Source organism: Apis florea, unplaced genomic scaffold, assembly GCF_048593485.1.
Source record: "Apis florea isolate Af1SG1 unplaced genomic scaffold, ASM4859348v1 contig_3798_pilon, whole genome shotgun sequence".
In the NCBI taxonomy this organism is placed as follows: domain Eukaryota; kingdom Metazoa; phylum Arthropoda; class Insecta; order Hymenoptera; family Apidae; genus Apis; species Apis florea.
In genome coordinates this window covers 1,674,134-1,688,901 of record NW_028256860.1, presented here as the reverse complement: position 1 = coordinate 1,688,901, position 14,768 = coordinate 1,674,134, and the positions used below count along the sequence as shown (strand labels likewise).

General features: G+C 30.1%; 1 protein-coding gene across 5 annotated transcripts in view; it reads right to left on the bottom strand.

The window, feature by feature from the left end:
- LOC100872588 (uncharacterized) overlaps positions 1-14,768 on the bottom strand; it is a 607,316-nt gene that overhangs the window by 25,969 nt on the left and 566,579 nt on the right. For all 5 annotated transcript variants that reach the window (XM_012484533.3, XM_086915859.1, XM_086915861.1 and 2 more), the window contains one exon: positions 4,655-4,936. In XM_012484533.3, the coding sequence (XP_012339987.3) occupies positions 4,655-4,936 (282 nt within the window). The remainder of the gene's footprint in view (positions 1-4,654; positions 4,937-14,768) is intronic.

The following is a 14,768-nucleotide window of genomic DNA, read 5'->3' as shown; positions in this document are numbered from 1 at the left end:
GAAAAATATTCAAGCGCTGGGTGGAGCCAGGCCGCCGAGTACTCTTGTATTACTTAAAAGTCCCAGTGAATCCCCCCTTAATCCCGTTCACGATGTCCGCTCGACAAAACTTTAAACCGCTCTTCGCCCGACAATTTCCACGCGGAGGATTTCGGATGCTGCCGTTGGCCGCACATATTCCCCTCCCCCACGATTTTCCACGAGGAGGAAACGCGGGAATGCATTCTGCTCCCCTTCTCGAATGGAACGTGCCTCCAATCCGGATTCACTTGGATGAAAAACCATCGAAACTGCTTAATAATTCTCGATAATAGCCGTTGTCCTCCTGCTTCGAGAGGAATCGATGGATTCGTATAATGGCTCGAATCGAAATCGTCGAATATATGATTTCAAATGTGATTGTTCTGATCATTTGCGAAAAGCATGATTCGAGAGGAGGAACAGGATGATTTGATGAACGAAAATGAAAAGAAATTGGGTTTTGTGCTTTTAACTGTTAGAAATATTCGTGAATTTTTCTTTTTTTTTTTTTTTTATCTCGAATCGCATCGGATGTAATGGCTTATCCATTATCTTTTATGGTTTTTCGAGACATCGGTGCAAAGTAACATTCGTACAATCATTTCGTGGAAAAGGAAATTCGAGGTAACTTTTTTCCTGGAAATTTTCCGTTCATTTAAGAATCTTATCTATCATTTATCTTGGAGCTTGGGATTAATGGCGCAAGCAAGAGATTCGAATAAACGATCTTCGAGATAACGAATCGAAATTTCTTTCTTTCTCTACACCAACTCAAAAGTAACTGTATCTAGTTCTAACGAGTTTCTACTTATTGATCGAAGATCACCATTTCCAAAGTTATTCAAAATTTGCCCAATTTCGTACCTGTTTTCGTTTGAGCGATGGAATTTTCATTTCTCTAAATGCGAAATTATGTATGTACTCTGTTACGCAAAATAATTTTTACTCTCTCTGTTATTTAATCACTGTCTTGCACGAGTATTAATACTCCATTTTTCTCCTATTTTTTATGAATATTCACATTATCCCTTTCGTAAAAATCTTATTGTTTCTAATCCCCAACACGTTACCCGACAATAATCGAAACTCAACAGTAACAGTTCTTACGAAGACGATTCGTCGATCCATTTACCCATCCAGCAAGAACACCTTCGGTGCTCACATGGCAACCCATTAACACAGCACATTCGCGTGGCTGGCTGCGAACACATACATCCAACTGCACTCACGCCTCTGTTCCCCGCCCGTGAACCGTGAACGCTTGTGTGTCCCTGAAGCGTCGACGCGGACCTGTGCTCGATCGTGGGGCCGCCACGAGCATGAATATGAATGTATGTACACAGATCAAAATGAATGGATCCGGACGCTGGACGAGGGGGAGGATGGATGCGCGCGAGAGTTGCGGCGAGTTGAAAACTCGGGCCCCCGACGTTGAAAACCGGTTCAGATTCAATCTACATAATGGAGAAAGCTCGAGACAATGTTTGCACAACCCTCTCCACCGACCGTGCCGCCTCCCCGATCTTTCCACCATCGCGGAAGCAAAGAGCCTGTTAATGGGTTCATTTGGATTCGATCATCGCCTTACCCTTCCATTTTATTCTCTCTCGTTCGATCTTTCCTCCGCGTGTAAGCTTGGATGGACTGATTCCTTTTTTTTAGAGAGAGGGGGGAGTGTATCGAATATTTGCGGTTAGAGACGATTAGAGGGATGGATTGTGTGATTTATTATGATTTCTTTCAATTATTTAAATTATTAATCGAAAGAAATAAATTAATTTCAAAAGAAATTATTGCATAATTACAATTTGAAATCCATCCCACAAATAATACTGGATAAATTCTTAATCCTAAACCTAATAATATAATTCTGTCAATTTAATGGATAGATCAAATTAATTTATGGATATAAAATTCATATAACTAATGATTAATATTAAAAATATTAATATAATAGGACTAAAAATGGAAAAAAAGCTACTAATACTATAATTATTATAATCAATAAATTGATAAAAATTCAAATTATTATTTATTAAAGTAAAATTAATATAATTAAACTTTAAATTTAATGCACTATTAAATTGTTATACAGTTATCTCTGTTTTGTTATCCATTATACGTTTGTTTTCGCTCGGGCAGTGTGCAAGGAATAAGAATAGAGAGTCGTGAAACTTGCGCGTAATGTATTCGGTATGCGCACGCAGAACATTTTCTAAAATACATTTCTAAATGTGTAATCTTCTTAAATTTAAAACACGTACAAATGTTGTGCTTTTGAGAAATAGAACATAACGTTAATGTAAACTGTTTTATTTAAATTGTTAGTGATTTAATGTTAAAGTATTTTATTACGGATAACATTATTTATTTTAATTTATTTCAAATTTTTCTCAGCTCTTGAAATGAGACATTAATCTCTGGATTAATAATTGAAATTTGATTATTTAGTAATTAAGATGAAATCTAGTTATCATCATTTTTCTAAATATTCAACGAATCATTAAATTATCTTTACTTTTTCGTATTTTCATTATCTGAATTGAAACTTTTAAATTACATAGGAATGTGAAATAGATTTGAATTAACTTTATATCAATTTTTGCGAAAGGAGAAGAATTAAAAATCCATAATGAACGAAGCTTTTTGGAAAAATGAATAATTGTAACTCAAAAGAAAACAAAAAAAAAAAAGGAACGATTTTCGTACAAATTTGCCATTTGAAACTTTCCTTCTTCGTTTCGCGATCCATTCGAGAGAGATAATCGTACAGAGATAGGAAAAAGAGAGAAGGAATCAGGAATGAAATCTTAAAGAGAGGACTCTGCTCGATTTCATGTTTTTCTTTCTCCTTTCTTTCTATCCTCTGAGGGGAGAAAGGCTCTTAATAAGGTCAAGAAAGAGGCAGGCTGTTGCAGTCGTTGGAATAGAAAGATCAGCAATTCTCTCGGTTTCCTTCCTTCCTTCTCTTTCATTCGTCGCCTTTCCCCTCGTTGATTAAAAATGTCTTAACGAACGGCGCGTCATTTATAGGGAAAGGGAGCTCGTCTCTCAAGTTTTTCTCTCCTCCATTTCGATAGAGATGAGATTTAACATAGAAATGTTCATTGTTCTCGATAGAGCGTGGATCAAACGTTCGCCGTTTAAACATTCACCTAATTCCATTGAGATTACGAAATACCAGAAAAAAATCACAATTAATTTCAAAAAAATTGAAAAACGAGAATTTGAAAATTAATTAATTTCCTTTATTACTAGCTCCTCTCTTCGAGAGAAAGAAAAATTTAATCCAAACACTCTTTCAGATAATTATCGTTACCTTAATAAAAAAAGTGAAATAAAATCGATACCAATGGAAGGTCCATCGAAAAATTCTAAATTTATTATCTTCCTTCTCGATCGGTCATTTTTGAAGATTAGATACGAATTCGATAACCATACAGGAGTTAGGACATTCAATCTCTCTCTCTCTCTCTCTCTCTCTCTCTCTCTCTCTCTACTTTTTCCCTTTTTCATCCCCCAACGATTATTATCGTCTCATGCACGGCGAAGAAAAGAGCGTATAAAAAGAGATTTTCACGAAAATCGCCGGTTGATTGCATTTCGGTCGGCGGTCGAGATTTCCATGAAATCACCAACTGATTACAAGAAGCTCTCCGCGCGAGTTTCTGGGATTGCGAATTCATATGGTAATGTTGGTGAACCTTGCACGTTCCCCGTAGCCTTTGGTAAACTTCATGAAATTCTTCTTGAAAATTCAATCCTACCCCCCTTCCCCCTGGTGATGAAACGCGGTTCGTGAAAGAGGTAAGCAAAGCCGGATTCCGTATAATTTTCATCTCGAGACCGTCTCGAGGAGAATTGATGAAGCAAGCGAAACAAATGCAAGACTAGAATTAACGATTCTCCGAATGACTTTATCTTTCTTCTCCTTTTCTCTCTTTTTAGAGAGAAAGGGTAACGATGAAAAATGAATTTTCACGGTTCTTTGAAGGAACAATAATTCTTGAAGAATGATTATTTGCAAGTAGATTACGGATATTTACGTTTTCTGTAAGAAATTTGAAATGTTAAAAGGTGATATAAAAATATCTATCTAATATAATAGAATATCCATTGTACAATTTGGTTTAATTTGAAAGAAGATTTAATTAGATTTAAATCAATTATAAGTGAAATGTGTAGAGAAAGAATGAGAGCAAAATTATTTTTCAATAAATAACCAAATTCAATTCTAATTCTTGTGAGTAGATTGTAGATTTTTATGCAGTTAAAACGTAATTAGACATTGAAGTAATATTTGTATTTATAAAATACAATTGTTATTACTTAGATTTACCTATACAAAATTGTAATATTATATAAAAATTCATATTAAAAAAAGAGAGATTATAAAGACGTCGAAATTGTATTGCCAATTTATATCAATGATTTCGTTCAGAATGTAACGGTAAACGATAAATTTATTTGTCTATGTAATTATTAATCATCAGAAGTAACTAAATTTTCTAATGATTTGAAAATGAAAATGAAAACAATTAAAAAACATTTTCGACATTCTCTTTGAAACGATGACACAATCTTTCCAATATAATTATGGAAAAGCAAATATTAGAAAGCTTAATTGGCTCACCTTTTTGAAGTAACCGCCATGGAGTCTCATGTGGCCATTGAGTGCCGGTATATTTTTGAATTTTCGATGGCACAAATTGCACTCGACCGGCTTAGGTTCGGTCTGCGACTTGTTGGACGCTGTCACAGTGCCAGGGGATGCCGAATTTCCCGGCGACGGGCTGCTTTTCCCCACATTTCCACCTCCTGGCGAATTAGCCTGCGGCTGTTGTTGCTGATGCTGTTGTTGCGGTTGCTGTTGTTGCTGTTGCTGGGCTTGCTGCTGAGCTTGCTGCTGTTGTTGCTGAAACAATGGATAAATAATTAATCCATTAATTTTCTTCACTTACATAGAACTTTTATCGGATTAAATAATTGAATTTCGTTCAATCGTAAGAGTATTAAATTGGTATTTCTGTAATATGCTGAACTGTGCGTTAATTATTTTTTAAAAATACAGAGATATAATTTAAGAGATACGTATACGTAAAGATTCTTCTCGTGAGTTTTTTTTTTTTTTTTCATTTTTAAACGAAAAGATGCTTTGTATATACGAAATTAGTAAATAAGAATTATACGAATATCGTTATTTAGACAATAAATAATGTTATTATTCGTTCTCGTGTAATTATTGCTCAAGCAATAATTCGATTGTTTCAATTATACATCTAGCTGATATAATAATAGCTTTTCGACTCGACTACGTTAATTAAAAAATCGCAGAACAAGATCCTTTTGCAAATCTTTTACGATCAATCATATGTAAAGAGACTTTATATTTAATTTTGTGTCGCAAAGGGATCTTTCGTCTAACAAAGTTCAAAGAGAAGAATGAAGGATTCTTTTCACACCTGTGCTTCGACAATTAATGAAAAACATCTCGCGACTCAAGGACCCTTTCCTCCCTTCAAGCATTGAAGCGTTTTAAGCGCTTTTAAAGATGCGATTACCATGAAATTAAATATTCAATTCCGATCTTCTCGATCAATTATTGCCTGTATTGTAACAACTACGGTTTTATTTCCCTCTCCTCTGTTTTATCGGATTCTTTCTTGAATTAATTGAAATACTTCCATGATAAAGGAATAATGATTAATATTTTTCAAGTTTGATATATTTTTTTTTTTTTGAATTGAATGTAGAATAATTATCTACTAAATTAAATAAAATCAATTAACATTTCCTGTAATTTATAAATATGAAACAATAATAATATTAATAACGATAAAACGACATCTCCAATATACACCAAGTATCTATCTTCTGTACTCGAACAAAAAGACCAGTTTCGATCGGTTGTTTCAAATGGTTAAGCCGAAAGGTGTATATTTTCTTTTTAATGCTGTGAAACGAGTTCCATCCATATTTGCATCGAGCCACATCAATTAAGGGTCTAAAACAGCCGGTATGATTGGGTCTCGATCAGACAGAAGGTCGCGCTCAAACGAAAATTAATCTTCATTTAATTCCACTGTAATTCCGGGCGGCGTTAATTCTCGCCACGCCTGTGACCCCCCACCGGGGCTGATTGATTCCGAAAGTGGACGCTGGTTTCATTAACTGACGAATTAGCGCGACGAATTTGAAACGATCGATTTCGCTCGTTGAAGCGAGAACACCGAACCGATTCACACCGGTGAACAGCACGATCCCAAACTCGTGCAACCCAAGTCGAATATCACTTGAATTCCGCGAGGGGCGGTTAAAATTTGTTGAAACGATCATTCTTTAATTATTTTTTACTCATTCGATTACACGAATCCTTTAAAGATAAAATAAAATTTTGACTTTTAATTTTTATTTTTTTACAGTGAAGCTTTATTAATTTAATAATAAAGCTTCACTGTACTTTTCTATAAGTATTAATTTTCTAAATTTCAAATTTCACTCGAGTCTGTAAAAAAACTTTGAATCTGCAAAGAATTTCTCATCGAATGGGTAGAACAATTTTTCGTATTTATTGCACTGTTATATTATTAGATTAAAATAATCTTTCAGTTTTATCATTGAGAAGATGAGGTTAAAAATTTAAATATTTAAAAATCAAGGGAATGGTGGGTGAAAATATATAAAGTTACGAAGAACGGATATTTATTTCAATTTTATTTCCGTAATTGTAATTCAGGAAATGTTAAATTTGCATAAATATCCGCAGTCTATTTATCGTATAAATGAGTAAGCTTTATCTTAACGCGAGTAGCCCAGCTTTAAACAGCGGAGGATGTATTTGTATGGACGAGGATTTTCGAGAATTCTGTTGGTGTGGATACCATACGGTGGCAAGGAGAACCGTCACAAGCTCATCGGTATTCTGAAAACGGTCTCGATGCTACGATAAATCGCGGCGCATCCAGTCGTCCACCGTGCGATTTCAGAGCACGCGTGCAGTTTAAACTGAAGCATTGTTCGAGTTTTCTCGAACGAACACCGGAGGCGTATTATACGAAATCGAGCGGTTTGCACAATGAAAATTTATCAGTAACGTTGGAAGATTAAAATTCTTAACGCTCGATGAACAAAATTTTTTTGATAATTTATACACGTGTGTAAATAAATATCGTATTATCCATTACTACGTTCATTACTTTGTTCATTTTATTTGTACAAGAAAATTTGTAAATGTAAAATTTATATTTTTATATTAGAATAAATTTCTTAAATTTAAATCGTTTTAATTCAAAATTATTGTTTTCATTGAGTGTTCTCAGAGATTGTAGACGATACAAGTTCTCTCTGATTAAAAGACATTTATTGTCAACTTCGTTTTTTTTTTTTAATAGAATTATATTTTTTAAAGAAAATCATTCCTTGCACAAAAATATTAAAATACTTATAATAAGAAATCAATTAAATATACATATATATATAATTCAAGTTAAAATATCTCCATTCATTATGTATTTTTTCAAATTTATTTACATCTACTATTTTGCATCTATTTCTATAATTTCTAAAATTTCTTTGCATGAAAATACATAGTTACATAGTCTTAGCCAAGAAAATTACGCCATTCACGACTCGAGAATAGATGTGCATATATGTATATATATGTTTAGATCGTAAGAAGGATGACGTAACTAAACGTGCTATGCTACACGGATTCCGCGTTCCAAGGATGGTATCAGCGCTGGCAAAGGGTTTCGAGGACTTCTCTTTCGGGTCACATCTCGAGTATCGTTCTCGATGTCGTGAATATCGGTTAAAGCAACGCGCGAGCCTCGTTCTTTTGTCACTTAAGAGAGCTGTGAAGAGAGAACGAAGAAAAACTGTTAAAAGGAGAGGCAGACCTCTTTGCCCGATCCGATGATGGTTAATTAATCGTGTAATTATGGCGCTGATCCTCCCTTCTGAAGAAGGTTAATGAAGAAGATTCTTTCCCTCTTGTTACGATGACACTTTTTGCGTTTCGATTTTACAGTCTGAAGTGGAAAATGTTTCTCTTCTTATCCTTCGTGTATCGTTGAACGATGATTTAAAGAGTTGATGGTACGTGGAAAACTGATTTGAATTTGCCGCCATTTTTTTACTTATGATTCATATGCTCCGTTTTGGAGATATCGTAATTATGCAAAAGATATTTAGATATTTTTGAAAGAAAAAAAAAATATATAATAAAAATGTATAATTGGTAAAAAATATTTAGACAAAAAAATTGAAATCAGTTATATTGTCCATTTTATTTTTATCTATCATTATTATATACTTATTTTCTTATTTTATTCGAAAGAAAAAAATATTCCTCGATATATAATTAAAATCTAAATATTTGTACGTTATTTTTCTCAAATAAACAAGGAATAATTATCTTATTTTGCTTTTTAATAAAAAATCGTCACTAAATAAGTTAGATTTATTTTTTCTATTTGCTATTTTTTTTAATTAATTAGATAATGATCAGCAGCAATCAATCAATGGAGCAATATTTTGGAAATAGTTTTATTTACTCGTAGAGGGTGTATTCACTTTTCAAGAAGAAAAGTAATTCAGAATTTTAAAATTCTAGGAATATATTCTTGAATGAAAATATTAGTTCAGACATGATGGTTAGCGTTGCGATTACAACAAATTGGTACGTCAAAGTGAACAAGTTAGGGATCTGTTAAAGGACTCGCCAGAACTTGGTAAACTAACGAACTCTACGCGAATTAGAACTTGGAACTTCGTAATGTTTGAACTCGCTAAAGTATACGTACCTTTGAAGTCGATTCGATGTTCGACTCATTTAAAACTTCCTTCGTTAAAGAATGGCAATATCTACCTTCAATTTGTGACTCGTTGAATTTTATATTAAAGCTCTAATAAGCTAAAATAAAATATCAAAGATATAAATCTAATTACAAATTTCAAATTTATCTTCAACTATCGAAACTGAATTTAACACATCGAATTTCCACAAATATCCCCACGAAAATTATAAATACATATCAAGTTTGATTTTTTCCGCTCAATTTCAATTTCGAATTATAAATTTTTATTTTCGAAAAATTTTGAAATACAAATATCGAATATCAAATTTGATTTGAATCTTGTTTCAAAGTATAAATTTTTAATTATAGATTTCGAATTTCAAATTATCAAATTTTTTTTCTCAATCATAAATAATGAAATTTTTTTGAATATTTGGAATTTTCAAAATTTTAATACACTACATCGTTATTTTTTTTTTTGCTTAAATAATTGTACATTCAATAAGTGATTTTTCGTTAAACGCAATTTTATTTTTTTTGCAATCATGATAAGTACATTTTGTTTCTAGCAAAATATGATAATTTCTTTTGTTCCAAAAGTCGAGATTGTCATAATAATAACAAAACACTGTTAACGAAGACAAAACCTCATTTTTCGTATAATTTAAGAAACTAAATAAAAAAGATAAATAAGAAAGTTTTATTAAATTTAGAATGATGAAAAATTCCAATGTATAAGATAATATATTTTTAGAAAAATAACATATAATTATCCTTTTTTAAATCTTTTTTTTATTAAATTAGTTTCTAAAAAGATTTTATGTTCATTTCGTTTCGTTCATAATTGACGAATAACGCATTCGTACGATCAATCATGTACCTATTCTACTGATAGCAAGTTCACAGTAGATAAAACCAAAAATAAACGAATAAGTTTTTCAAGCATGATAAACAGAACCAATCATCCGTTACAATTAAAACTTCGATTGACAACTAATAATTTCGCATCACAGTAAACACATGATACTTCGCAGAAATAGTTTTTTTCTTTATTCCGTGAACAATGTATGAAAAATTTAAGAAATGTAAATCAAGCATTATAATATGATTAATTTTAATTTCAATCCTCACAAAAAAAAAAAAGAAACAAAAGAATACATGCACTTGGATTAAAAACGGTAAAAAGTGTAACGTATAGCGAAATGTTCACCATTCTCTTATTAAAAAAAAAAAAAATTCCCTCATATTTCGCAAACGACCGACTCATACCAATGCTCAAAGAAATACCACGAACCAATCAAAACGAAATTACAAGATAACGTGAAATTCATCGGAGGAACAATGTACCCGTTCCCGCCATGCACACGTTTATCATTATTTCCTCGGCATTTTGATCCCCCTAGGGCGATATCCCGTGCCAAAAGCATTCCGTTCGATTACATCCCTCCTTTTGCCTCATCAAATACGTAATCCGGTCGATCGACGTATAATCGCGGCTCGTTTGTAGCCCGAATGTATATCGAGAAGTACAGAGCGAGTTTAATTTAAGACTCGATCGTGGCCTGATGAAATTCGTTTAATTCGCGCACCACCAACGATTATATCCTCTCTCTCTCTCTCTCTCCGGCTTGAACTGTCTATCGTTCATCGAGAAGTCGTGATAAAACGACGGTCAGATATCGATCCGTCACTGAATACCCTTTCGAGACAATCTTCGTTTGCTCTTTTTTTCGCAATCCTTTTTCCGCCTCCCTCCCCTCTTTGATCGTTAACGATGCTTCGAGTCTTGAAATCGATAACTTCCGGTTCTTTAGAAGATTGTAAAAAGAGAGTAATAACGGTAGTGTATACATTGTTGTTTTTAAGATTTTTTAAGATAGATCAAAAATCGTTTGTAACGTAGTAATAGTTTTAATAGTATTTCTCATAATTATTAATTATTATTAATTATATATATATTCCTTTTGTAAAAAAATTACAATTTATTAAATATAGTGAGATATTTGTTAGAATTTTTATTAATGAAATTTACTTTATCAATTTGTTTTAAATTAGAACTGTATTGTCATTTTTGAAATTTTTGAAAGAATCTGTTTTTCTTATTTTATTCGAAAAATTCGATGAGTAAACTTTGTAACTCAAAGATTTTTTTTCTCATGAGATTTTAATTTCTCGAGATTCAATTGTAATGATATTAATTATTTATTATCTATATATGTGTATATGTATAAAAGTAACTATGATTTTTTTATCAAATAAAATAATTGAATGCAAACTCGAGATATGTAAAATTTGTTTTTTAAAAATTATTATAGAGAAAAGAATTTCTTAATAATAATGATTGCGCGAGAAGATATTTAAATTCGACCATTTAACATTTCTAATGCTTAATTTGAATTCCTCATTGTGATTCACGTTTCTAATACCTATTTTAAGTCTACCAGATTTATATCTATGATTTAACGTTTTTAATATCTAACTTGAATCTTTTAAAATTTATTTCTATCATATTTATAAATTTATATTAATTAGTGTTATGAATACCATTGTTCATCTATTTGATATTATTTGCAATTATGTAATTTTTAAATTGAAAATTCTTCATAAAGAATGTATATTATTCGTTTTTTAGAAAAGTTTGGAAATCAATTATTATCGAGATATTTCTTTATAAATGATTAAATAACAAAATTTTTCTTATTTAATTTTTTCATAATCTTAGAAACAGTTTTAAAATAATTTTTAAAAAATAATTCTCATCTTATACAAGAGATATTATTAATATAATATTAAATAAATTATAATTAAAGAAAATATTATAAAAAAATGTCTAATAGCTAATTGTAAATCTTCTAAAACATATTAATAAATATAAGCTGTATTCTTTATTGCCATATTGTAAGAATTAAAAGTTAATAATAATAATAAATGAATGTTTTTAGATTTTATACTGTCATACTTTTGTTGTAAATGCAAAATTTTCAGGTCACGGTCGATTCGATGAAAAAAAAAAAAAAAAAAAAAAGAAAATCAGAAGGTTCGATGATCGTGTCATTATATGCACGTATGTATCTTGGATAATACTGTGATAAAATTAAAAAAAAAGAAAGGATGGAAGAGGAGAAATTATCGAGAAAATTTATACGATCTTGAAGATAGTAGACCAAGATAAAGAGAAGGAAATTCATATATGAAGAAGTCGTTTGGGAAAGAAAGAAGGGAGAAAAGGAGAAAACTAAAGGGGAAAGGAAGAGATAATTGGAGGCTAAAAGCGAGGAGAAGAAAAAAAGGAGAACGAGATTACAAGAAGAATGAATATAGGGAGATGGAAATTCTTTGGAAGTGTAAGCGTTGTATTGTTTGGTAAAAGAAAGAGGAAATGAGAGTGTGATTGTGGAAGCAATTTCTTCTTTGCTAAAATTATTCTTCAATTTTGGAATAGTAGAATATAAAAAACATGTTTCTTTTTTCTTCTGTTTAATTTAAAACTACAGAATATAGTTTTTCTATATTTGTTTTCATATTACTGTCTGATAATTGAACTCTGTTAAATTGAATCTTAAAAAGAAAAAGTTAAAAATCTTCTTATAAATGTTTTATCTTATCGAAAATTTTAATTAAATTTTAAAATTTTAAGAGATATTTAATAAATGAAAATTCGATATATACAAATTTTGTCTATTTTGATTAATTCTTCAATCATTAAAAAATTCATACGTCTTTTATTTTCGATAATTTTAACAATTTAAAAAAATAGGGATAATTAATTTGTCTATTGATAGGTTGAAATTTATGATAATTTCAATTTTAAGAGATAGCAGATAATAAACGTAAAATTAAAAAATTATAAATTAATTCAAAATTTTAATAGAATATTTAAAAAAACTCAATAATAGTAATTTTATTGTGTCCTTAAAAAAGTAAGACAAATAATAATATTTTTTCCTTTCCAAAGGAAGTAAAATAGAGAAGAATTTTAGTGTTAATGATAATAAATTGTTCATAAGGATTGCTACGAAATTGAACCACTATCTTGACTGTTGCTAGCACGTGTGATTAAATTAGAACAATGCTAGCATAACTTTTACTTGTCCATTTATTCTTTTTACTTCTCCTCGTATTCTTCTAATTTATCGCTTGCTGGATGTTAACAGTTTAAAATTTTCTTCTCTTTCTTTCCTTTTGTTTAAAATGCAATTATCCAATATCAAATTAAATGTAATTGTCAATAAATGAACATCAAATAAATATAGAAAGTATAAATATCACATTGAATATAATATATCGTTGTTGAGTTTTTTTTAAAAATAATACAGTAATAATAGTTGATAATAATACTCTGAATAATATGAATGCAATGCAAAGAATGTTATTAGAAGTATTTTATTATAAGAATATTGTATTATGATACGTGTCATCAATTCTATAAATGCATATAATATTATTACACATTCTTTTCTTTCCTTCAATCTATTTTTCAAAAATAAATATTCTACAATAAAAATTTGATTTACATTTTTCTTGCAATTATTTACATTTTCAATTTAAATCTCTTCATTATTCTTTAAATTAAAAAAAGATTCTTTTCTCATTGAACATCAATCCTTCTTGACAATTTTTTAAATTTCAATCCAATAGTTCGACTATTCATTTACTCAATATGACTCAAAGAAAACTCTTCAGTCGAAGCACGATTAGTATCACGGAATCCATAACAAGTTAGTTAAATTTTATCGACGTCAGAAGCAAAAAGTCAAGGAGTTTTCGTCAGGTTTTACGACTGCCTTTACCAACTACCCTCTTAGAAAGGAAAGAAGTTTTCATGAAAATTGCGCCAACAGGAGAAACCGTGATCGACGTTAAACTTGACTCGGAAACAGACGAGCTGCCCACTTTATAAGATTTCATATCGCTTTTTCAATTATACATCGAATTTTTAGAACAAGCTGGTGATTGTAATGATAATGATAAACGTTAAATCTCGATTAAAATAGATGACATCTCAATGGAAATTTTTTTTACACCTTTCTTTACGAGGAGAAACTGAATATAATTGGCAAAATCGATCAATCTTGTATAACATATGAAGTTTGATATAACAATGATATCATTATAAACGAGATGATTTTTCTAAAAAAAAAAAAAAATAAATCGAAAAGAAGTTATTTCTTTTTGTGCAATTTTTGCTTAAGGAAAAGATTCGATTTTGAAAATTTAGAAAGAAATTTATTTGAAAAAATATATAAAGTCTCTATGTTTCTTTTATATCATACGTGTTATATTCAATGATTAAAATTTAAGAAAAATGAGAAAAGATATTTTTGTATAATTTTAAATTTAGAGAGTAATAATTATTAAAATATCGAATAAAATAATTTTTATATTTTATATTTAATTTTTTAAGAAAGTTTACCTTTTTACATTTATGAGATTATTGATGCTTGAATCGCTGTTTGAATTTAGATCTATCAAACGCAGATTGTTATTTTTCATTAATAATTTATGTATAAATTTATCTCGATTTTCAAATTTCCAATTTATTATATATTAAATTATGCATAAAACTTACACTTTAATGCACTTTAATTACATATCCTTATTATTTCCAAAAATTAGTATTTCCATAAAATTATCATTATTTGAGAGTCATTTGCTTTCTACATTTACAAATAGAATAAAAATTATGATTCTATGATTAACTTTTCATAAAAATTAATAAAAATGATCACTTTAGCAACGAAGAGATTAAATTGTTTATTCGTATTTCACAATCTCGATATCTCAATATCTTAATGAAGATTTTAAAAAGGTACGAATATTAAGAAAAGCTTGGATAGCTTTCTAATATAACATTTACAATCAATCACAAAAGTCTTAATGAGCTTACAAGGGAATTAATCTATTTTAAGAAATCTGATTTTGAATATTGATCAATTTATTTTTTTCGAC